Source organism: Canis lupus, chromosome 5 (genome assembly GCF_003254725.2).
Source record: "Canis lupus dingo isolate Sandy chromosome 5, ASM325472v2, whole genome shotgun sequence".
Classification (NCBI taxonomy): Eukaryota; Metazoa; Chordata; class Mammalia; order Carnivora; family Canidae; genus Canis; species Canis lupus.
Window position 1 is genome coordinate 82809494 of NC_064247.1, and position 22262 is coordinate 82831755.

Consider the following 22262-nt stretch of genomic DNA (forward strand, 5'->3'; position numbering starts at 1 on the left):
CTGCCATTTACTGGATTGTGACTCTGGGCAAGTCACTTTACTTCCTCTGAGCTTCAGTTTAATCATATATGGAAGGAGAAAGATAATACTTACCCATCCAGGGACACCTGGGTGGCTCAGTGGTTGAGCGTCTGCCTTTGGCTCAGGGCGTGATCCCTGGTCCTGGTATTGAGTCCCGCATTGGGCTCCCTGCAGGAAATCTGCTTCTCCCTCTCCCTGTGTCTCGGCCTCTCTTTGTATCTCTCATAAATAAATAAATAAAATCTTAAAAAAAAAACCTTAACTATCTAAATCTGGACTTTTTCGAGGGCCTAGAGCAGGAACAGAGAAGCAGGTGGGACCCTCTTGTCTCTGCACTTCTCTCCTCTTTTTCTTTTTTAATTTTTATTTATTTATGATAGTCACAGAGAGAGAGAGAGAGAGAGAGAGAGAGGCAGAGACATAGGCAGAGGGAGAAGCAGGCTCCATGCACCGGCACCAGACCGCTGCGCCACCCAGGGATCCCTTCTCTCCTCTTTATCCATTATTCCATAAAAAAGTCTATACTCCAGCTTGGGGGTGAGTTGATAGCACCTCAATTCCCACCATGAGCAAAACTAACTGACCATCTTTCAAGGTCAAGTTCGGATTCCCAAGAGAGAATCTGATTGGCTGAGTCTCATCAAGTGTCTACTTCTGTTCCAATCAACTGTGACCAAACGGATGGGGTCATACAGCACAAACGTGACAGCTAGTGGAGGTTTGCATGAGCAGGGGATAGTTCTCAGAGAAAGTGGGGATTTGTGAGTTGAACAAAACTCCCCAAAGTGTCTCCTATACTATCTCAGGTTTTTTGGGAAGATTAAATGGGATGATGAATGTAAACTTTTGGCACAGTTTCTGGTATGTACTATGGGCTGTATAAGTGGTAGCTGTTATCGTTCATTCACTGCCTGGCTTAATAAGCACTTACTGAGTGCCTGGTTTGTACTAGATCCTACACTAAGTACTGAGGACAAAGCTTGAAAAATGAGAGTAATAAAAGTGAAACTATTCCACAGGGTTGTTGCCAGAGTTGAAAGGAATAATGCAAGCAAAATGTTTAGTACAGTTCCCATCGCATAGTGAAGTCTCAATAAATGTTGCCTACTACAAATGTTGAATGTCTAATTGCAAAAGAGCAAAAAAAAATTGTATGGCTTTTCTATATGTTTTTTTTTTGGTTCCCTGGCCACAGGACTGAGACATCTTTGGTTACAAAAATAGATTTCAGTGATCAAAATAATGACAGCTGCCAGACTGACAGTTTTCAGATGGTGCATTTGAGTCTAATTTAAAAGTTTAGAAAAATAACATTGGCATCTTCTGAACTCCACTTAAATTATTAACTAGTTACTAACTAACTTAGTTAAAAACAGCCATGTGCAACCTGTGATTGTCTTTATTTTCCTGACCAAGAATGGATGAACCTGTCCATCAACAGGAGAATAAATTGTGGATAGCCACATGCTGGAGTATAGCAAGGAGAGTAAACACACTACAGTACAAGAAATGTATGCGCAACTGACAAACAGGGTTGAGCAAGAGGAGCCAGACACTGAATGATTCTATTTATATAATGCTCCAAAATAAGAAAAGCACATCTACGGTGTTAGAAGTCTGGGCAGTTTGCCCTTGGTGAGGTATTGGTGAGGTATTGGCTGGGAGGGGGCTTCAGGTGTGCTGGTAATACTGTTTCTCGATCTGGGTGCTGAGTACGTAGGTGTATTTTGTTTGTGAACATTCCCTGAACGGTCCTCTCATGTGCATTTTAATGTACGTATATTATACTTTTGAGAAAAAGTCTTTAAAAAAGCAAAAGTGCCCCATTTTTTGTGCATCTGCCCGGTTGAGGCAGTCTAGGCTGGCTCCCAGCTGGAGCGTGGAGGAGGGATTGGGATTTCAGGCAGAGGGGCAAAGGGAAGGAGCTAGTATCTATTAAGTCCCTCAGCAAACTTCCTTTCCATGCTTAGTAGCAAAAATAGTTTCACTTCTTCTAAACAACATTTTTCCTTTTTGTTTATTTTTAGGTATCTCTTGAATATTGTGAACCTTAAGATAGAGGGAGCTTCCCACTATAGTGGTTGTTACTGACAGCCAATCTTTGGGGTCCCCCTCTGGCAAGTGCAGGGATTGTGTCTTTCAGAGCCATCTCCAGTTTTTTCTTTGATTCCTTATCCTTTATTTTCCTTTGTCCCACTTCACTCACTTATTTAAAAAAAAATATTGTAATGCATGTGTTTCTCTTGTCCTGATTCACTCACTTATTTAAAAAAATTGAGATGTGTGTATGTTTCCTTTGCTCCTAGTTACTCGCTTGTTAGAGAAAACATTATCCGTAGTATGTGTGTGTTTTTAAGTGGCTTTGATTCTCTTTGGAAGAAGATGGTATATGAATAAACCAGTGGTGCAGAAAACATTTATAGAAAACCTGCATATGTGTCAGGCATTTCTACCACCCGTCTTAGAGGATAGTTACAGGGGAGAGTCGTGGTTCAGGAGGGGCTGGCCTGGCACAGAGTCGGTGCCCGATGCATTTGTCGGTGGGAGGTAGGGCTGGAACACGAGACTGCATGAGGCCTTTGCTCTCTCTAAGTTCCGGAAAGCACAGAGAAGTTCGCTCTGGACTGGCTCAGGAGGTCTGGGTTTGGAGGCAGAAAACCTGGTTCTGTTTCTGCTCTGCCCTTTACCTGCTGTGCTCCCTGCAGCACACTGCTTGCTCTTTCAGTACCTTGGTCCAGCAGAAGGGTCTTATGAAGGCACTGCCTGGGACCTGCGTCTCCAGCATCTTCAGCCTATGGCCCCCTCTGCTGGGGCAGCTAACAAGTGTGAAGGGAACCCTAAACCCTGCCTCTCTTTTCTGTCCTAGTCCTCTCTATCAGAGTTCCTGGTGATTCTTGGGGACTCGGGTACGTCTCCACATCACCCACACACATTCACAAGACTCAGAAGAACAGAGAATCCGACACCCGATGTGACCGCTCTGGGGGGCTTTGCTGCCCTCTGCACCTGCTCCTCTTAAGCAGGCACAGCGGCTTGGAGACTTAAGAGAGTGGAGACAGCAGGAAGCCTGGACGGTCAGAGGGAGATAGTGCCCCTCTTTGCCCCTCCGTTAGGAGGTAGTCTGGCTGCTATTCGTTTTGAGCTGCCTGGGATGGATTTGAAATGCTACCAGGAGAACTTGTCCCCCAGAAGTACAGTAACCATGCCATCTGAAGGCATGGACCGTGCACATCCCAGCCTGGAGCAGCTGAGCCTTTACACACAGGGCAAGGCAGGGCAGCCTGGTGGACAGCAGAGTCTTGAGAATTCAGCCCCGTGGGGAAGGAACTGTTCCTCAGCATCTCTGTTTGGACTATCGCCTTGTTCATTTTCACCCTCACAGTGTGCTGCAGGCATTCCGCCCCCTAAAACAGGACGCACAGTGGCCTTGACATAACTTCTCAGTTCAGTCTTGAAGAAAGAACACCCCTCCACACTGCAACCATGGAGCTTCCTTAAATCAACCCAGGTCTTTGCTTAAGGCCTTCAGTAGCTTCTGTTTGCAGAGTCCACACTGGAAAGCAAGTTAGAATTTTTCTGATCTGGTCCCCGCTCACCTCGTAGGTTCCATTGCAGTCACTCTCCACCTGAACCCCCGTGCTCCAGCTGCCTCTAACTTCCAAAGACCCCCTTCAGCAGCTTCTCTGACCGTATCTTCTTGGAGGTTGAATGAATTATTAGGGATCTGGGGTTCCTAAACACGCTTCGCATTTCAAAATGATAGAAATTGTGTAATGTTTTCTTTTGTGTTTGTACACACATGCCTCCCCATTTGTGAGCCTTTGGAGGGCAGGAACCTAGTGTCCCCAACTCAGGGCATGGCTCAACTCAGGGCATGGCTCAAGGCTCCATAAACACTTCCTATGCAAGTCGAATCGAATCATAAAGACACAGGGTCGACTGAGCTGGAACAGGCAGCTGCCTCTGGGGGGTCCTTCAGGCGCATGGGCAGATCTGCCCTGGCACTAATGGCCCCGAATGGCAGCCCTGTAGCTCTTTCTTTCTCCCTGACACTTCTCAGTGTGTCACTTCTAGCTCTCCTCCTCCTCCCGTTCATGACTTCAAAGCTTCACAGCAGACCTGTAAGTTTCTTGAGACAATAATATCCATGACTGCTAAATAAATAAGCTATATTCACAGACAATTCAGTAAAAAACTAGGTCTAATGAGAATGAATTCTCACCAGGAGATTGATGGCTGCTGCGCACAAGTCCTCTGGAAGGCAAAACAAAGCACACTTCTTTATTTTAAGATACTTTAAGACTTATAAAAATATTTGAAAAACAGAATTCATGTGTATCCTTCATCCAGCTTCCCCTAATGATAACAACTTTCAAAACCACAGCCCAGTGATCAAAACCAATTAACAACAGCGGTACGATACAATTATTGTTGCTTACGTGAATTTCACCAGTTTTCCTCAAATGTTCTTCTGTTTCAGGATCTGCTCCAGAATCCCACATTGTTCATGGTGATTGTGTGTCCTCAGATTCTTCCAATCTGTAAGAGTTTCTCCTTCTTTCCTTACTTTCATGACTTTGACATTTCTGATGGAGCTTTTTATTTGCTTCTGGTTCCTGGTTGGTTTCTAGAGGATCGAAGTTCCTGGAGGTCTGCCTTTAGCATGAGTTCTGGATAAGTGCTGCTTTTTCTTTCACCCCTCTCATTCTCCTTGATTCCCTCGGGATTCTCTGGAGCAAGAGTCAGAGGAGGGAAAGCATCATGCGGAGCGATTAGTGTTTCTTGACTTGGGTGTTAGCTGTCATGTTCCGAGTTCCCAGTCACGTCTGTAGTCAACTATGCAACTGGCCATGCGTGTTGACTTCGGGATGGATGCAGATTCCCTCCCATTCCTCCTTTTCTGCAAATCTTTCTCCATTCCTCCCCTCTCCCATTTGTCCCCTATTGGTGACAGAGTAGAGGAGGCTCCAGGGCTGACAGACCTGGTGCACACACTTCCCTGGAGTCATGCTCTGGGATACTTCTTCCAGGTTGCTGGTGGGGGAGTCAGTGATTGGGAAGTGGGATAGTGTGCTGGTCCCTACAGTGTCCTGCACGCACTGGTGGGGTCACGTGACCCATGAGGGTAGGGACAGGAGCAGGGGCCTGGGCGAGCAGTCATCTGGGGTAGCAAAGCATCCGTCAGCTCAGCCCCCATCACATTCAGAATGTGCTCCTCTAGTGATGAGTCTGGGCTTTCTGAAGGTCAGTGGAAGGATGTGCTAGAACCCATTCACGTTCATTCATCTGTTTATCTAACCAGAGCATACCCTGGTTGGTTATCTTTATTATTTGTTGTTGCTGTCATTGTTATCAACTCCTAGGTATGGGGACACAGGGATGGAATCAGACTCAGGCAGGGCCTGAGTGCTCATAGAGACAGTCTGTAGAAGATCTCAGTGCCATGTGATAAAGGCTTTGTTGAAGGGGTGTATTGAATTTATGGGAACAGGGGAGAATGAATGACTTAACTATGACAGGAATGTGCAGTGGAAGGGGCAGGGGACCCTAAAGGATTTAGAAGGGTTAGGGTAGCAAATAGGGAAGGGACTGATTTTTTTTCCAGGGGAACAGCATAAGCAAAGGCCTGCAGTGGAGAAAGCCTGTGATTACCTGAAGGAATTGGAAACTCCCTACTCCTTTACCCTTTTATTCATTCATCCATCCATTTGTTGTGGACTGTGTGTGCTGGGCATAGGGCCACCAAGGGGAGGTGGATCTGGCCTTGTCTAAGGGTCTTATGGTCAGGGAAAGAAGACAGACAGTTATTATGAGAGCAGAAATATATACTGAGTTCTTAGGGAGGAGAGAGTGATGGGTGAAGATGGCTTCTTGGAGGAGGATATCTTTGAGGTGGAATTGGGCAAGTGAAGATGCAAAGAAGGGACTCTTTACTGAGAGAACAATGTGTGCAAAGGCCCAGAGGTCATGGGCTCATTAATTCACTGACTATTTCCATTCATTCAGCAAATACGTACTGCCAGCCATGTGTCTGTATCGCACATAGGGTTACAAAGGGAACAGTTATGGAGCTTGGGTTCCAATGGAATGTTTCGATCAGTTTAGGCTAAGTTATGCTGTGCTAACAAACAGCCCCCCCCAAATCTCAGTGGCTTGCAAAAATGAAAGTTTGTTTTTTGCTCATGTTATATGTTCATTGCTGGGGCAGAGAGAATAGAGCTGGTGCAACCACAAGCTTGTTCTTCAAGTTTCTGCTCCAAAATGGCAAGTTTCACTCACATTCAACAAATTGAATCACCCACCCAAGCTTGACATCAATGGGTTGGGTATGTGTAATTCTCCCATGGGGAAGGGCAGTGCATATTTTGACCACTAAGACAGCCTGCCATTTTTCTGAGGAAGGGCTAACAGCTTAATGTGACAGTGTTTGGCATGAAGGCAAGTATGGCAATAAAGAGATTAAAATGTTAAGGAAAAGCCAGATTATGCAGGGCCTTGGGTAGTAGGCTGAGGAGTTTAGGCTCTGTCATCTGACATGGAGAGCCATGGAAAGTTTGAAAAATTCTGTTTGTTGAGCTTAAGGGAGTGCAAGATCTGATATGCACTGGAGACACATAACTTCAGTGAAAGCAGGAGAATGACTGGTGGGGGTTGAGGCTAGAGGTAGAAAGAGCAACTGGGGAATTTGGGGAATACCATAGTAGAGAAGGAAGAGGGCCTCAACTAAGGCCGGCACAGTTTAGAGGAGAGGGCTTCAGGAGATGACAGGAGCAAAGTCAAGGGAATTTGTTCATTAGCATATTGTTCAACAGATATTTTGGAAAAGACAGAATACACAAGTAAGTGAGTACATACACTTGGCCTTGTGTGCCAATGATGTGACCAATAACCAATCACTTTTAAAATGAGATGGGGCGCCTGGGTGGCTCAGTCGGTTAAGCGCCTGACTCTTGATTTCAGGTCAGGTCATGATCTCAGGGTCTTGAGATGGAACCCAACATTGGGCGCTGTGCTGGGTGTGGAGTCTGCTTAAGAGTCTCTCCTTTTCCCTCCGCCCCTCTCGCCCTGTTTGTGCACACTTTCTAAAAAATAAAAATAATAACAATAATAATAATAAAAATAAAATGAGACAGACCCTGATTAAATATCTCTCCATTAAAAAAATGTTGATTTAAAGAAATGTATATTTACATACAGTAATACTCACTTTTTTGGGGAGTACACTTCTATGATTTTGCCAATACATAGGCTTGGTTAACCACTGCTACAGATAAAATACTGAACAGTCCTGTCACTCCCAAAATCTCCCTTGGGCAACTTCTCTTTGTTAGTCAAATCCTCCTTCCTTGCCAACTCCTGGAAATCCTGATCTGTTCTCTGTTGCTCTAGTTTTGCCTTTTTCAGATGTTGTATAAATGGAATCACAAAATATGTAGTCTTTGGAATCTATCCTCTTTTACTTAGCATATTTCATTTGAGATCCATTCAAGTCATTGTATGTATCAATTTTTCCTTCCTTTTTGTTGTTCAGTAGTATTTTGTTATATGTCTGTACTAGAATTGGTGTGAAAGGAAGGAAGGAAGAAAGAAAGAAAGAAAGAAAGAAAGAAAGAGAAAGAAAGAAAGAAAGAAAGAGAAAGAAAGAAAGAAAGAAAGAAAGAAAGAAAGAAAGAAAGAAAGAAAGAAAGAAAGAAAAAGCAAGCAAGCCCCAGATCACTTGTCACCCTTCTCTGTGCTCTGCAAAACGTTAGCTGCTTTCAGTGGACTGTGACCTGTTTGCCCCAGGTGGGGCTTTTTTCTCCTGCCAAACGCTCTCCACCTGAAGGTCGTCTTCTGCTTAGCAAGGAAAACCCTTGATCTCAAAGGTAGAACTTTTGTTTTTTTCCCTTTGATGGAAAGGAAGACTCACTTCCGGCTCAGAGTCTCATCAAAAAACAAGACTTCCTTGCACAGCTTCCTGTGTAACATCGTTAAATGTCCCTCCAGGAACCATTACTCAGGAGTGTATTAAGTCAATTTTGCTTTTAATGCCGCAGGCCAGAAAAGCGCATTGTAAAGTCCTGTGAAATTTCTGAATGTTGGTGCTACAGAGCTTTCCCAGACATCCCCAGATGGCCTCAGGATGGGCTGTGGGAAAATGGTTCCGGCTCTTTCTCTTACAACTTTGAGAAAGAGTAATGTAGGGTATTTCTATGCTTTTGCAGAATCGTATGAAGATCACCTGTCTGGAAAACCAGGTTTTTCTCATTACATGGACTGCAATTGCTCTGCTGCAGAAAGTTCATGGAAATTTGGTGTTAAAGGACTCCAAATAAATGCTTTCAAAAATTAAAAAAAAAAATCAAATTAATAAACCTTCTAGCAATAGTTTTGCCTGGTTCAAAAGCAATGGTTTTAAAAGCAGTTTGGTTAATTAATTATTTTATTTTTAAAATATTTTATTTATTCATGAGAGACAGAGAGAGAGAGAGAGAGAGAGGCAGAGACACAGGCAGAGGGAGAAGCAGGCTCCATGCCAGGAGCCCAATGTGGGACTAGATCCCGGGATTCCAGAATCACGCATGCCCTGGGCTGAAGGCAGGAGCTCAACCACTGAGCCACCCAGGGATCCCCTAATTAATTATTTTAAAAATATTTTATTTATTTGAGAGAGAGAGAGAGAGCAGAGAACACAAGCAGGAAGTGTGGGGAGAGTGGGCAGAGAGAGAAGTATACTCCCCACTGAGTGGGGGGTCTAATGCAGAGTTCAACCCCAGGATACTGGGATCATAACCTGAACCAAAGGCAGAGACTTAACTGACTGAGCCACCCAGGTGCCCCAGTTTGGTTAATTTAAAAACCAGAAAGTGTTTTTTAATAAATTGGAAACTCATTTTTTTAAAACAAAAACTCAATGTTAAAAAATGATATTTGAGGATACATTTTGCTTATCATATTCACTGTTTTTCAATTAGAAGAAAGTGATTACCTATTAGCATTAAAATAATGTCCTTTCTGATTACAAACATAGTGCGTGCTGAAATAGAAAATTTGGAAAACAGAATTAAGAAGAAAAGAAAAATTCCTAGTAATTCCAAAACCTGGAAATGAATATCTACTAGTAAGAAAAAAAAATTGGGATCCAACTATAAATAATGCATTGGATTCTGCCTTTTTTCTCGACTTTGAGTTCAGCTCAAGACCACTATGTGACAACATGACTTTTAATGGCTGCCCAGTATTTCTTTTTATGTATCTTCCATAATTTACCTACCAATTTCTTGGATATTTCCACTGTTTCCATTTTTTTTGCCTTGTACATAACCAGAAATTAACGCTGGGGCAGATGTACTTTCTGTGTGCCTCCTAGGCTAATATTTAGAAGGGGGATTGCTGGGTGGACTAGGGTTTTGGTTGTGAGCATCAGAGACTCAGTCCATCACCTTGAGGACAGTAGGATTTATTATTGTGTGTATCCTTGATCTGGGAGGTGCCAGGAACCAGGGCACTCAGGGATGGACATTGTTTCTGACTCAGAGTCCATGCTCCAGGATTGGTTTGGTGAAAGGGCAGGGAAGAGCAGGAGGGCTGGGCATGGACCCTGAGGCAGGGTTGGTGCCAGGAGGGATTGTGCAGTGGACTGTGACCTTATAAAGCTCCCAGCCAGGCCAGAAGATCCCTAGGAGTTGAGATTCTCAGTGCCAAGAGGACTGCTGGAGGTCATAGGTGCCCTGTTTCCTTAGGAAGGTGGAGAACTAGGTCCTAGGCTCTCCCACATCAGAGCCTGGCTCAAAGGGAGGGACAGAGCCAGAGCCTAATGTGGGTTATGGGGCTGGACTTTGTCACTGCCTCTCTGATTCAGGTTTTCTGTCAAGGCCCAGACTGCTCAGAGCCTCTGGTCCACATCAAGATATCTGGTGCACTGCACTGCGGTTGCTGCTGAGCATTCGTTTATGCCATGCGCCCCCAAGTGGTCATTTTTCCCAGGACCAGCTTAATAAAGATGGTTAGCACTTCCTGGTCCAGCCTTCAACCCCCAGGTCTGGGTAAGTCTCCTACAGATCCACATTTTTGGGGAACCCAGGACAGGGATTCTAGCCCTAGTCTCTAACTTACTGTGTGGCTTTGGTTATGTTGTACCCTTTCTGGGTCTCACTTTAGTCTTCCATGAAGAGGAAGGTCATGTCGGCTTCATAGATTTGACCTGGGATAAGGGAAAGGGCTTTGAACCTCTGCTGCTCCTGTGTACTTTTGCCAGGTCCAGGGCCCAGGTTCACTGGGGCAGTGTGGTTAGCCAAATCCGGGGAGCACCGGGTTTGTGCCCTACTGTGGTGTCTACCACAGGCTGCGAATTCAGAGGCAAGCCGTTGCCTTCACAAAAATCACTCCTCCAACCTCAGGATAAACAGGAACCAAAGAGAAGAAGTAACTAGAATGGCTGAGAGTTCAGAGCCAGACCCTACTGGAGGGTTGGAGGGCTAAGAGGTGACTTGAAGCCTGGGAGGCTTCTTGGAGGAAAAGGTAGTGGACAAATCTCATGAGCTCCAGGTGATGGGCAGCTCTGAGTTCAGAGGGCAAGGCTCTGGATTAGACAATAGATAGGTAGGAAAACGGAGCTCAAAAACCAGCCTAGGTGGTGGTGGTGGTCAGGTTGACACCAACAGGAATGGCAGAATAAAAAAATCTTGTTTTCCATAAAAGGAATGAGAACACTGGAAAAAATTGCCAAAATCAACGTTTTTTAGCCCTCTGGAAATTAATCAAATTCTATCAACAATTCTGGGAGTGTTAATTCATGAGAAGTGGCTAAATCTTGGTAAGAACAGTGATCTTTGTGGTGTTTTAACTTACCCTATTCCATTTCCCTCTCTTTGCCCTGCAGTAGCCTTGAAACCTAAGAGCCCCACCATCAAAATGAAAATCAATAGCCTAGCAGCTACTGGAAGGGGAAGAGTGGTGTTGGAGCTCCTCCAAAGCCCAATTCCCAAGTAATTGTCATTATTTGACCTGTTTGGTGGTCCTTAGAAGGCCTTGTTTGAAAGCTTGCTTTTATTTCCTCTGACCTGAAATTTGCTCAATGCAAATGGCTTTTTTTCCTGAAGGTATTTGTTGAAAACAATCAGTGGTAATCCTTTGACATCACAACTGCCTGAGGTAGTGATAATAACTTGGGCAAATAAGAAGATGACCAAAAATTTTAAAAGGAAAAATCAGGGAATGGCTGTCCACTCATTTAAAAATCTTTGGTATATTCCTGGGAATCTGAAAAGCCACACACATGTGTAGGTCGAAGCACATGCCCCAGAGAGACCAGGGGAAACTCTAAGCGCTCACTTCTGGTTGACCTTGAGGCTCTGTGCAGTCAGAAAGGGAAGGCTAAGACTGAGTTGTAAACTGCCTGCCTGAGCTTTGAAGAAGTTTTGCGACTTACACACAGTGCCTTTTAGCAAGTGCTGAGAGATTTATTGGTTCTAGGCATTTAAGGGGGTATCTACCACTCATTAGCTGACTACCACCAAGCAGAGACTTCAGTGGCCACACACAGTAAAGAGTATAAATTTTATAGCATTAGTTTAGGAAATCCACTAAACAAAATGTAGCAGCAACAAAGACCAAAACTAACAAACCTTGGAGGGCAAGGGTATGGTTTCCATAGTTGCCATATTATATTATTTAAAATATTCTAACTCTCTACCAAAATTAGGAGACATACAAAGAAACCAGAAAGTATGGCCCATTCATAGGAAAAAGGCAATTAATAAAAACTATCCCTAAAGAAATCCAGATGTTGGACTTACTAGACAAAGAGTTTAAACCTAGTTATTTAAAATACTTTGAAAAAACTAAAGGATACCATGTCTAAAGAACTAAAGAAAAATGTGAGGATTGTGTCTCACCAAAAAGATATCAGTAAAGAGGTAGAAAGTATTAAAAAAAAACCCAGAAACTTTGGAGTTGAAAATATAATAAACAATGGGCAGCCTGGGTATCTCAGCAGTTTAGCACTGCCTTCAGCTCAGGGCCTGATCCTGGAGACCCAGGATTGAGTCCCACACCGGGCTCCCTGCATGGAGCCTGCTTCTCCCTCTGCCTGTGTCTCTGCCCCCCTCTCTCTCTCTGTCTCTCATGAATAAATAAATAAAATCTTAAAAAATAAAAAGAAAATATAATAAACAAAATGAAAAATTCAGAAGAGCTCAAGAACAGATGTGAGTTAGCCGAAGAAAGATCAGTAAACTTGAAGATAGATCAACTGAGATGATCTAGTCTGAGGAATAACAAAAACAAAAAGAATGAAGAAAATGAACAGAGCCTTCGATATCTACTATATATATCAAACATACTTATATATGCATAATGGGAATCCTAGAGAAGAGAGAGAGCTAGAGAGCATGAGGGGCAAAAAGAGTATCTGAAGATGGCCATTATCTGAGATAATGGCCCCAAACTTTCAAATTTGGTAAAAATATTAATTTATACATCCAATAAGTTCAATAAACTCCAATAAGATAAGTTTAGGATTTATCCTAGACACATCATAATGAAATTATAGAAGATCAAAAAGGGAATATTCAAAGCAGTAAGAGAAAAATGATTTATCACATAGAGTTTCCTTAATAAGATTAGCAGCCAATTTCTCATCAAAAGTCAGGGGGGCCAGAAGGCAGTGGGATGATATTCATAGTGCTGAAAGAAAAGGGTTATCAGTCAAGAATTCTATATTTTGGAAAAATAAAGGAGAAATCAATGCCCAGATAAGCAAAATGGAGAGAATTTTTCACTACCAGACTTTCCCCACAAAAATTACTAAAGAGAGTCATTCAGGCTGAAATGAAAAGACACAGACAGTTAACTTGAATCCATATGAAAAAATAAAGATCAGCAGTAAAGGTAACTATATAGGTAGATATAAAAATTTAGATAGGCATATTTTTGCATGTAACTTTCCCCCCTCCTATCTGATTTAAAAGACAACTGAATAAAGCAAATAACTATAAATTTGTGTTGATGGGCTTACAAGGTATAAAAATGTAATATGTTCAACAATATAATGCAAAGGAGGAGAGAGAGAGAGTAGAGCTATATAGGAACAAAGTTTTGTACAGTATTTAAATTAGTAAAAATTCTAACTGGATTGTATAAGATTTTAAATACAATCTCAGGGGGAACCACTGAGGAAAAAAATAAAGTAAAAGACATGACGAGAGTTAAAATGGTACATAGAAAATACCTATTTAACATAAAAGAAGGCAGTAATGGGGTAATAGAGGAACAAAAAAGATAAGACTTAGAGAAAAATAAGAAAACAGCAGACATATATCCTACCTTATCAGTAATTACATTAAATGTAAAAAGATTAAACATGCCAATCAGGGGATCCCTGGGCGGCACAGCGGTTTAGCGCCTGCCTTTGGCCCAGGGCGGGATCCTGGAGACCTGGGATCGAATCCCATGTCGGGCTCCCAGTGCATGGAGCCTGCTTCTCCCTCTGCCTATGTCTCTGCCTCTCTCTCTCTCTCTCACTATCATAAATAAATAAAATAAAAAAAAACATGCCAATCAAATACCAGAGATTAGTAGGATGGATTAACTGCCACCATCCAATTATATTTTGTCCACAGAAGACACACTTTATATTAAAAGACACAAATTGCTTGAAAGTTAAAGGATAGAAAGATACACATCAAAAGAGAGCTGGAGTGACTATACTAACATTAGATGAAAAAGACTAGTTAAAATTGTTAGCAGTTACAAAAGTACAATTTATAATGCTAAAAGGGTCAATCCTTCAGGATGGTATAACAGTTATAAACCTATACGCCCCTAACAACAGAGACTCAAAATACATGAAGCAAAATTGAAGGGAGAAATAGACAACTCAACTATAGTAGTTGGAGATTTCAGCACCCCACTTTTAATAATAGGTAGACTACTAGTAGATCAGTGAGGGATAAAAGACTTGAACAACACTACAAACTGGCTATATCTAACAGATAGTTATAAAATACTACATCACCAACAGCAGGATACACATTCTTCTCAAGTGCACACAGAATATTCTCCAGAATAAAACATGTTAAGGCATAAAACAAGTCTGAAATAAGTTTATAAGGACTGAAATCATAAAAATTATGTTCTCTGGCCATAAGGGAATGAAAGTAGAAATCAATACAGTGGGAAATTTGAAGAATTGATAAATATGTGAAAATTAAATAATGCATTCCAAATAACCAATGGATCAAAAACGAAATCACTAAGGAAGTTAGAGCAGAATTGGAATGAAGCCAAATTTACTCCTGAGAGCCTTAGAAAATATCCCTGTAGGTCACAGTCCCCATGAAACCCTGCTGGTAGGGGTCAAGGAGCAGGGGCCTTGCTGAAGTGAACTTCAACCCTTAACTCCCCAATTCAAGACCTGAGTCTGACAAGGAGGTTTCCTCTTCTCATTTTGATTGTGAGGTTTTCCCTGTAGGCCTCCAGTGTTGGGTGCACGCCCCCAATACAGTGCCAGTTGCTCACTCCTGTCAACCAGCCGATTAGAGGCTGATTTCCTCCCTCACTGCTGATGAATCTCACCTGCCCTGATTCATTTTCCAAATGCAAATGGTGTGGCAGCTCCAGCTTCCAGAGGCCCTGCCTGTTGTGTAGGGTGGAGGTGGGACTGGGAAGCCTGTACAGAGGCAAGTGAAGGCCCTGGGCTCTGGGAGGAGAGGTGGCGGGTCTAGGTGTCCGTTGTTATCCACTGCTGTAATGCAGAGAGAGTGTCTGAAATCCTAATTGCAAATGTCCCCTCACGCCCAAGGGTTCCTTCGATGATGATGTGGTGGTGGCGATGTATATGTATGTGTTTCATGAGCTTTCTAAGCTCTAGGAATAAAAAGAATTTCAAGACTTTTCTTTATTTAGTTATAAAAAAATACAGTACGTCCCATGCACCAGTGTGGCCTATATACAGTCATTATCACTAGAGTAATTACTACGATGATAGGAAAAAGAAGGTTACAGGAATTTGTTCATCCAACTAAAAAACCTGAATTAAAATTGTTAACCTAAATAGCAGCCCACTTATTATGCAAAAACCCTTATTCTATGTTTGTGAGAGCTAGAAATGTGTCAGTATTATTAGTAAAAGATAAAGAATTACAAAAACTAGGTATCAGTCAAAAAAAAAAGTCAGTGTTATCTACAATCTCCTGAAGTGTGAGGGGCCTTGTCCAGAGGAGAACCTTAGTCCACAACCGAGGGTGAGTGAGCTGGAGAGTTTCCCTCCTTTCCTGCCCTCTCCTGTCAAGTGATGCCATTTCTCCAGGACATGTTCGTAGTGGAATGACCCATGTTTGGCTGAAAGTGGGAGACGCACGGATGGCCACGGGGTGTGGACGAGGCAGGTGCCTTGCCTTGTGCAGGGTGTGCCTGAGGGATGGGGCCCTGGGGCGGGGCGGGGGGGTGTTTCCTGAGATGCGGCAACCATGAGGTGTGGAAAGGCAAACAGCACGGTTCTGTTGTGCGGTCAGGTTTGGGTTTGGACTTTGGCCAGACTTGCCGAGGGTCACTACTCGCGGGCCTTCGAGCCAAGAGATGAGGAATAGATGGAAAGAGAGAAAAGAGGAGCATGAATGAGTGACTGGGCGAGGCACACCGGGGACAGGCTGCGCTCCCAGCACATCTGCCCGAGTCCGCAGGCGACACGCGGCGGCTGCCGAGGGGTGTCGCGCGGGCGTCACGGCCACCCCGGGCCCTCTCCACAGGTGCAGGTGTGGAGGAGGGCCTCGCCGCAGCACGTCACGCTTGGCCCCCACTGTCCCTCCAGGGTGGCTTCACAGTTGCTTCACAGTTCGACAGGCCGTTTTTCCCGACTTTGAGTTTTCAGGGCGCAACGCGGCAGAAACGGGCGTGGCCGGCCGGCGAGGTCCCCTGGCCGTTCGCTGTCGAGGGGCCGCCCGCTGCGGGGAGGCTGGGAGTGGCGGAGGGCTGGGAGCGTGCGGGCCGAGGCAGGCCGGGCTGACGCTGGGGCGGCCCCCCGGGCCCTGCCGTCGCCGGCTGCTCCAGGCGGGCGCCCTCCGCCCTCCGCCCTCCGCGGGGCCCAGGGGCTTCGAGGGAGCCCCCGCCGCTGGCAGGAGCGCGGCCGAGCGTGGGGCGGGCCTGCGGGGCCTGCGGTCCGGCGAGGGGTCGGGCATCGCGGCGGCGGGCGGGGCGTCGTGAAGGGCCCGCGGGAGCTCTGGGGCGCTCGGGGCGCTGGGGGCGCGGCGCCTGCTTCCCTCGGAGCTCCGGCCCCGCGGCCCGCGAGGCGGGGCTGTCCGGGCTCGGGCCGCCGCCCCTAGTACGGCAGCTCCTCCGCGGGCTCCGCGCGGTACAGCTCGGCCAGCATCCTGAAGCGCGGGCCCCAGTCGCTGAGGAAGTCGTAGTCGACGTCCGCGTCGGAGGCCCCGGAGCCCAGCGAGCTGAGCGACTCGGCCACCGACTCGGCGCCCTCGTAGCCGTAGATGTGCAGCGTGTCGTAGGGCGGGCCGCCGCCGTCGCGGTCCGCCTCGTCCTTCTTCGCCTCGATCATGGCCGCCATCTCCCCCGGCCCGGCGTGCACCGCGGGCGCCGGGCGCGGCTTCTGCACCTGCGCGTAGAGGGCCGGCCGCGGGGGCGGGGCGCCGCGCCGCGCCGAGTGCAGCACCGACACGTCGTAGCTGGTCGTGTCCATCTCGCCGCCGCCCTCCTCGTCGTAGGTGACCAGCTGCTCGTGGATCTCGGGCACGCCCTTGCCGTGGGCGCGGGCCTGCCTCCGCAGCCGCCGCCGCAGGAAGACGAGCAGGGTGATCACTGCAGCCGGCCACAGCTGGTCAGACCCGGCCCGCCGGCCCCCGAGGCCCCGCCCCGAAGTGCCCCGGCCGGCCCGGCCCTGCGTGGGCCGACGCCGAGGGGGCGGAGCCCGGCTGCACCCCTGCCCCCCTCGGGGTCACCTGCTGCACCCCTGCACCCCTCGGGGTCACCTGCTGCACCCCTGCACCCCTCGGGGTCGGAGCCCCGCTGCACCCCTGCGCCCCTCCTCAGGGTCAGAGCCCAGCTGCATCCCTGCACCCCTCGGGGTCACAACCTAGCAGCCCGCTGCCACCCTCGGGGTCACCTACTGCACCCCTGCACCCCTCAGGGTCAGAGCCCAGCTGCACCCCTGCACCCCTCAGAGTCACCTGCTGTACCCGTCAGGGTCAGAGCCCAGCCAGCCCCGCCCCGCCCCTCCAGGGTCAGGCCCACCATCACTTCTCTGCTTTGTTTGGTCTTGGTAAGGTAGTAATGAGGTTGAGGGCCACCTGTGTGTGGCGGCGAGGTCATGATCATCGCCAGTATTCATTATTACCAAAAGCAGAGCTGAGTCTGGACTCTTCCCGAGAAGCGCCAGGATGGTGGCACGCCCAGGGGGTCTCTAAGGGGAGCCGCTGGCAGGAGAAGCCCTGCGCAGACAATGCGATGCCCCCAGCAGCCCCAGGGCCCGTCATCTCAGTGCACCGGGCGTCTCTAACCTTCCTCCGCAGAGGGCCGGCCCTGCCGGGTCTCAGGGCTGGTGAAGCCAGGAGCGTTTATTCCCCTGGGAGCCCCCAGCCATCAGCTGAGGGGAGCTGCTGGATAAACCCCTGCTGTGAGTGTCTCACTGCTGCCCCAGGTGCCATGGCAGGAAGCCCCAGGGACCCACACGGCTAATGACTTGTCTTGACAACTTTCCCTTCATCCGCTGCCTCTCTTCCCTGTTTCACCCCCACTCTTCTTTCTAGGGCTTCCTGGGAGCACTTCTGGTTTAAGGCACTTGTACCCCAATCCCTGTCCCAGGATGTGCTTCCTGGGTAATCTACAACTAAAATGCTCCCGGAAAGAAAGGAAGGAAGGAAGGAAGGAAGGAAAGGAAGGAAGGAAAGGAAGGAAGGAAGGAAAGGAAAGGAAAGGAAGGAAAGGAAAGGAAGAAAGAAAGACAAAGAAAGAGAAGAAAGAAAAGAAAGAAAAAGAAAGAAAGATATCAAAGCTGTAGGAATTCTCATAAAGGAAAGAAAGCCACTGGAGGTGATCTAAGCTAGAATTTAAACAATTTCTTTTTTCCTTCCCAAAAAGGCATTAAAAAAATAGGTTTCATGTCAATAAATGCCTAGAACAGTAAGTGCTCAAAATGTATAAATTGAATGAATGAATGTAAAGTATTTTAAAGTAGAGAAAGGCCTTGAATCCTCCCTTTCCCCCCGTATCTACCCCCGACCCTTAGGCGTTCAGGGAGGTAGAGCTATCCCTGTGTCCTGGTGTGGAACCCAGGACCCTGAGGCCCAGGGTGGGATAGGGGCTGGAGGCAGGGTTGCCCCTTGGGGCCCTGGTCTGGTCCTCCTTCTGTGAAGCCACCCCTCCCCCCAGTGTCCCTCGCCGCCCTGCTGGCCACTGACCTGTGATGGTGAGGATGCAGAGGAAGATAGCCACCAGCGCCTGGATGCTGACACCTGCCTGCGCCGCCATCTCCTCGCAGTAGGTGAACTCGCCGTGCTCGTTGCACTTGCAAATGGTCACGACCAGCGTGCTGGTGCCTGTGAGGCTTGGCCTCCCATTGTCTGAGATGAGCACAGGCAGGTGGTGGACCTTGGCACGCTCCCGGTCGAACTGCCCGTACTTGACGGTGATGTTGGCTGTGTTATCTGGAAACACCAGGGCTGCAGAGTCAGGTTCTGCTCGGCCTGCCTCCTCCATAAAAGCCTCCGCGACTGTGCCAGCCCACGTGCAGCCTGGGCTGCTTCTCTCTGCCTCATGTTTCAATCATTTGAGTGCGGGTCTGTTCCTCCAGAGAGGGGACACTTGGGGTAGCTGCTTGGACCTGGCCTCTGACAATGGCATGGCCAACATGTAAAATCCTTGCTTTCTGTTTCTGTGAGCAACTGATGTCTGACCCCCAACTCTTCCCTAACCCCGCTCCAATAACAGGCGGTTCTCTTTGGGCTCAGTGCATTATTTCAAGCTTTGGTGATGGGGAAAAAAAAAGTGTTTAAAAGTCTTTTAGCACTGGGCTGACTTCAAAGGCTGTTTCTCCTATTCCTGAAAATCCATTAGAAAGTGAAAACAATGCACATGTTCCCTGGGGCACCGAGGGTGTGATGACATAGGTAACTGAGGATTTCCTGGGCAGACTGCAACTGGGAATGTGCTTTGACCCAAATATTGGATCCCCCTCCCAGCTCCAATCAATGGTTCCATAGACCGAAGACTCCCCCAGAGAGCTTTTTAAACGTGCTGATTTTCAGAACCCTGCTCTTCCTTCTCCATATCCCTCCCCTCTGCCCCCATCTCCCCCTCCCACATTTCAGATTCAGTGGCTCTGGGCAGAGGCCAGATAGTTTGCCTTTTGTGGGCTCCTGGGAAGTTACAATGCTGGTGGTCAGAGGGTTTAGGGATTCACTGCTCCAGGATTTATTTAGTCCCACGGGATCAGCTCACTCAGGAAGCTGGCCAAAAGCAAAGAAGGCCATCTTTTACATTTCAGATGAAAGCTAATTACATTTTATTAAGTAACCGTGTCTATTATAGTTGAAAATAATAGCTATATGGTTGCTGATCCTTTATGAGAGAAATTAGAGTTTTCTCACTATACTCACTATCCTAACAGGACATTCATGCTGTAAGTGAATCTGGCATCAACAGGCTTGCCTCCTGGTTGTACATGGGGTGCCTTTGGGGTGGCACTTAAACTTTCTATCCCAATACAGACCGCCTCTGAGGTGGGATGGAGGTGAACATGGGGTGGGGGGAGTGGCGTGATGGATAATTTTGCCACATTATTTACTATTACAGACAGCTGAGCATTTGAATGGTCTGTCATTGACTGCCAGCACATCATGGCCAGTTTTCCAGTCCCACAGGAAGGAGACTCCTTAAAGATGGGTATGTGGCTGATCCCCTGGGTCCGCCTCACACTCTCAGGGCCCCTGACCTTCCTCACAGGTGGCAGTGGCTATTCTGAACAGGGATCCTCATCCTCCACAGTTTTGCCGATCAGGGATAGTCAGGAATTCCACCCCGCACTGGGTGGAAGGATTGCTCTGTTCAGACCCAAGAGGGATTTTCTCTGTTTTTCTCAGGAATCTGCTGAAGCTGTGGAAGCCTGTCTGCTTTTGGCTAGAGTTCAATCAACTCAGCATCATCACCACTCTTGTAAGCACATGCTCATCAGAAGCTCTCATCGGCCAATACTACTGACATCACAGACTCTGGGCTGTGAGGAGTGCACCAGATGCTGTCCTGGGGCCACCTGGTGGTAAGTAGTCCTCATAGCTGAATTAAGACAAAGTTCACTGTATTCTTGGCATTTTGGATTTCACATTTCCAATTTAGACTCTTTGGTAGTGACCTCAAAATTCATAGAGGATTTGCACTTGTGCTGAGCATTAGAGATCCAGTGTGGAAAGGAATCCCTTGGCTCATTAGTGAATTGAGCGACTGTCTGCACCCTGTACCTATTCTATATTCCTTGCTGACCTGAGCATCTTCTGGGGAGTATGGACTTGGCAATTTGGCCAGGGTAGCTCTGACCATGGCACAGACTGGGAAGGAGTTGTACAAAATATACCATAAGTTGAAGACCCCAGTCAGGATAGGCCCTCAGTTTGTTGGCTTGGTCTTTGACGCTGGGGCTTCAAGACTCAAATAACCCTGCCCCGCCCCAGGCTGACTACTATGATGCATACCGTGATTATCTGTGAGGGTGAAGTTGCTGTCCTCAGTGCCCAGGGAGAATCTGAACTTCACATCTCGTGGTGTTACGTCCTTGTCTATTGCCGAGATTTGCACGACCAGCTGGTGTATGGAAAATGGAGAATCAGGGATGGCGTTGGGGTGGCTGGGGGTTTCGTGGTGGTGACTCTGGGTTCAGACCTGACCACAGCTGCATCTCACCTGCAACACTAACCTAAATGATCTCGTGAAGCTGCTCTTTGGACTACCCTCCTCACTGGTCTACTCTCCATACGTTCCCTCTGAGCCTCAGTTTCTCTATCGGTAAAGTGAGGATAATAGCACCTTTCCTGATGGCTGTTGGGCAGTTACATTAAGCTCAGTGAAATGCCAGCTGACTGTGGGTGGGAGGTGCTGCCTCTAAGCCTGTCCTCAGGGGGTGTGCTCCACCCTCCCACCTGAGCCAGACTCACCTTGCCCTGGGCAGCGTTCTCACACACTTTGGGTTCATAGGGCTGGGCGAACTCTGGAGGGTTGTCGTTCTCGTCCATAATTTCGATGTAGACTTGCACAATGGATTCTTTGCCTGTGGGGTACCCTGCGGGGGGTGGGGGAAGGGCTTGTGATTCCAGCCCCACGGGTAGAAGGTATGTGGATGGGGAATCCTAGAGGGGTACCCTTTTTGCAGGACGGGGGTGGTGGTGGTGGTGGCTAGGGATCTCTGGAAGAGAGGCCAGAGATAGCATTCTGGATGAAAAGGGTGGAGGAGGAAGGGAGGGGGGCATCAAGCTTCATGCACAGGGATGTTTACTCAACAGTTGCTGTGGGAATCAAAAAGTGAAATGATGTGAGCAAATTAAAGAAGGTTTTAATTAAATTATCAAATTGATCCAATAGTTTAATTAATTTAAATAAATGTAATCTGTTTAAGTAAATAAAATTAATTAATTACAAATTAACTAAAAGGTAAACTAAGTGAGATGGGGTTAACAAATTAAACCACTTTAAAAGAATGGAATGTGTGGCTGTTTACAATGTGTATGTAAAGTACATTTAAAAGATGTAATTAAAAATATTTTAAAAAATTATTTATTCATGAGAGACACAGAGAGAGCCAGAGACACAGGCAGAGGGAGAAGCAGCCCCCCCGCCCTGCCCCCCACCCCGGGGAGCCTGATGCAGGACCCCAGGATCATGACCTGAGCTGAAGGCAGATGCTCAATCACTGAGCCACCCAGGCACCCCCAAAAAAGGTTTTTGTACCATGAGACAATGGTTCTGGAATAAGGTTAAGTAAAAATGCAGGATATGATTTTTATATAAATATTATGATCTCACTTATATAAAAATACATATTAAAAAAAGAGACCAGAGAAAGTATACTAAAGTGCTAACAGTAATTATCTCTGTGTGGTGGGATTATGAGGGGATGATTTTCTTTTCTTTTTCTGTATTTTCTCTCATATTTAAAAACGCACAACTATTTTAAGTTTTAAAAATTGTGTGAATGAGGTTAGATGGGGAAGAAAGGGGCAAAGACTGATCTGGAAAACATGCGGGAGCCGATTGAAATTGGGGCT

The 22262-nt window shown here is 46.7% G+C and overlaps 1 protein-coding gene and 1 long non-coding RNA gene across 2 annotated transcripts in view; one reads left to right on the plus strand and one right to left on the minus strand.

Annotated features, from left to right (window-relative positions):
- Positions 1-4278: 4278 nt before the first annotated feature.
- The window catches only part of LOC112646447 (uncharacterized), a 112033-nt gene continuing 94049 nt past the window's right edge, over positions 4279-22262 (plus strand). The window contains exons 1-2 of the long non-coding RNA XR_007410993.1: positions 4279-4562; positions 20091-20266. This is a non-coding gene — a long non-coding RNA (uncharacterized LOC112646447). The remainder of the gene's footprint in view (positions 4563-20090; positions 20267-22262) is intronic.
- The window catches only part of CDH5 (cadherin 5), a 33743-nt gene continuing 26365 nt past the window's right edge, over positions 14885-22262 (minus strand). The window contains exons 9-12 of the mRNA XM_025426352.3: positions 21156-21280; positions 20697-20805; positions 18411-18656; positions 14885-16812 (exon numbers count right to left, since the gene is read on the minus strand). Of these exons, the coding sequence (XP_025282137.3) occupies positions 16319-16812; positions 18411-18656; positions 20697-20805; positions 21156-21280 (974 nt within the window). The 3' untranslated portion in view covers positions 14885-16318. The remainder of the gene's footprint in view (positions 16813-18410; positions 18657-20696; positions 20806-21155; positions 21281-22262) is intronic.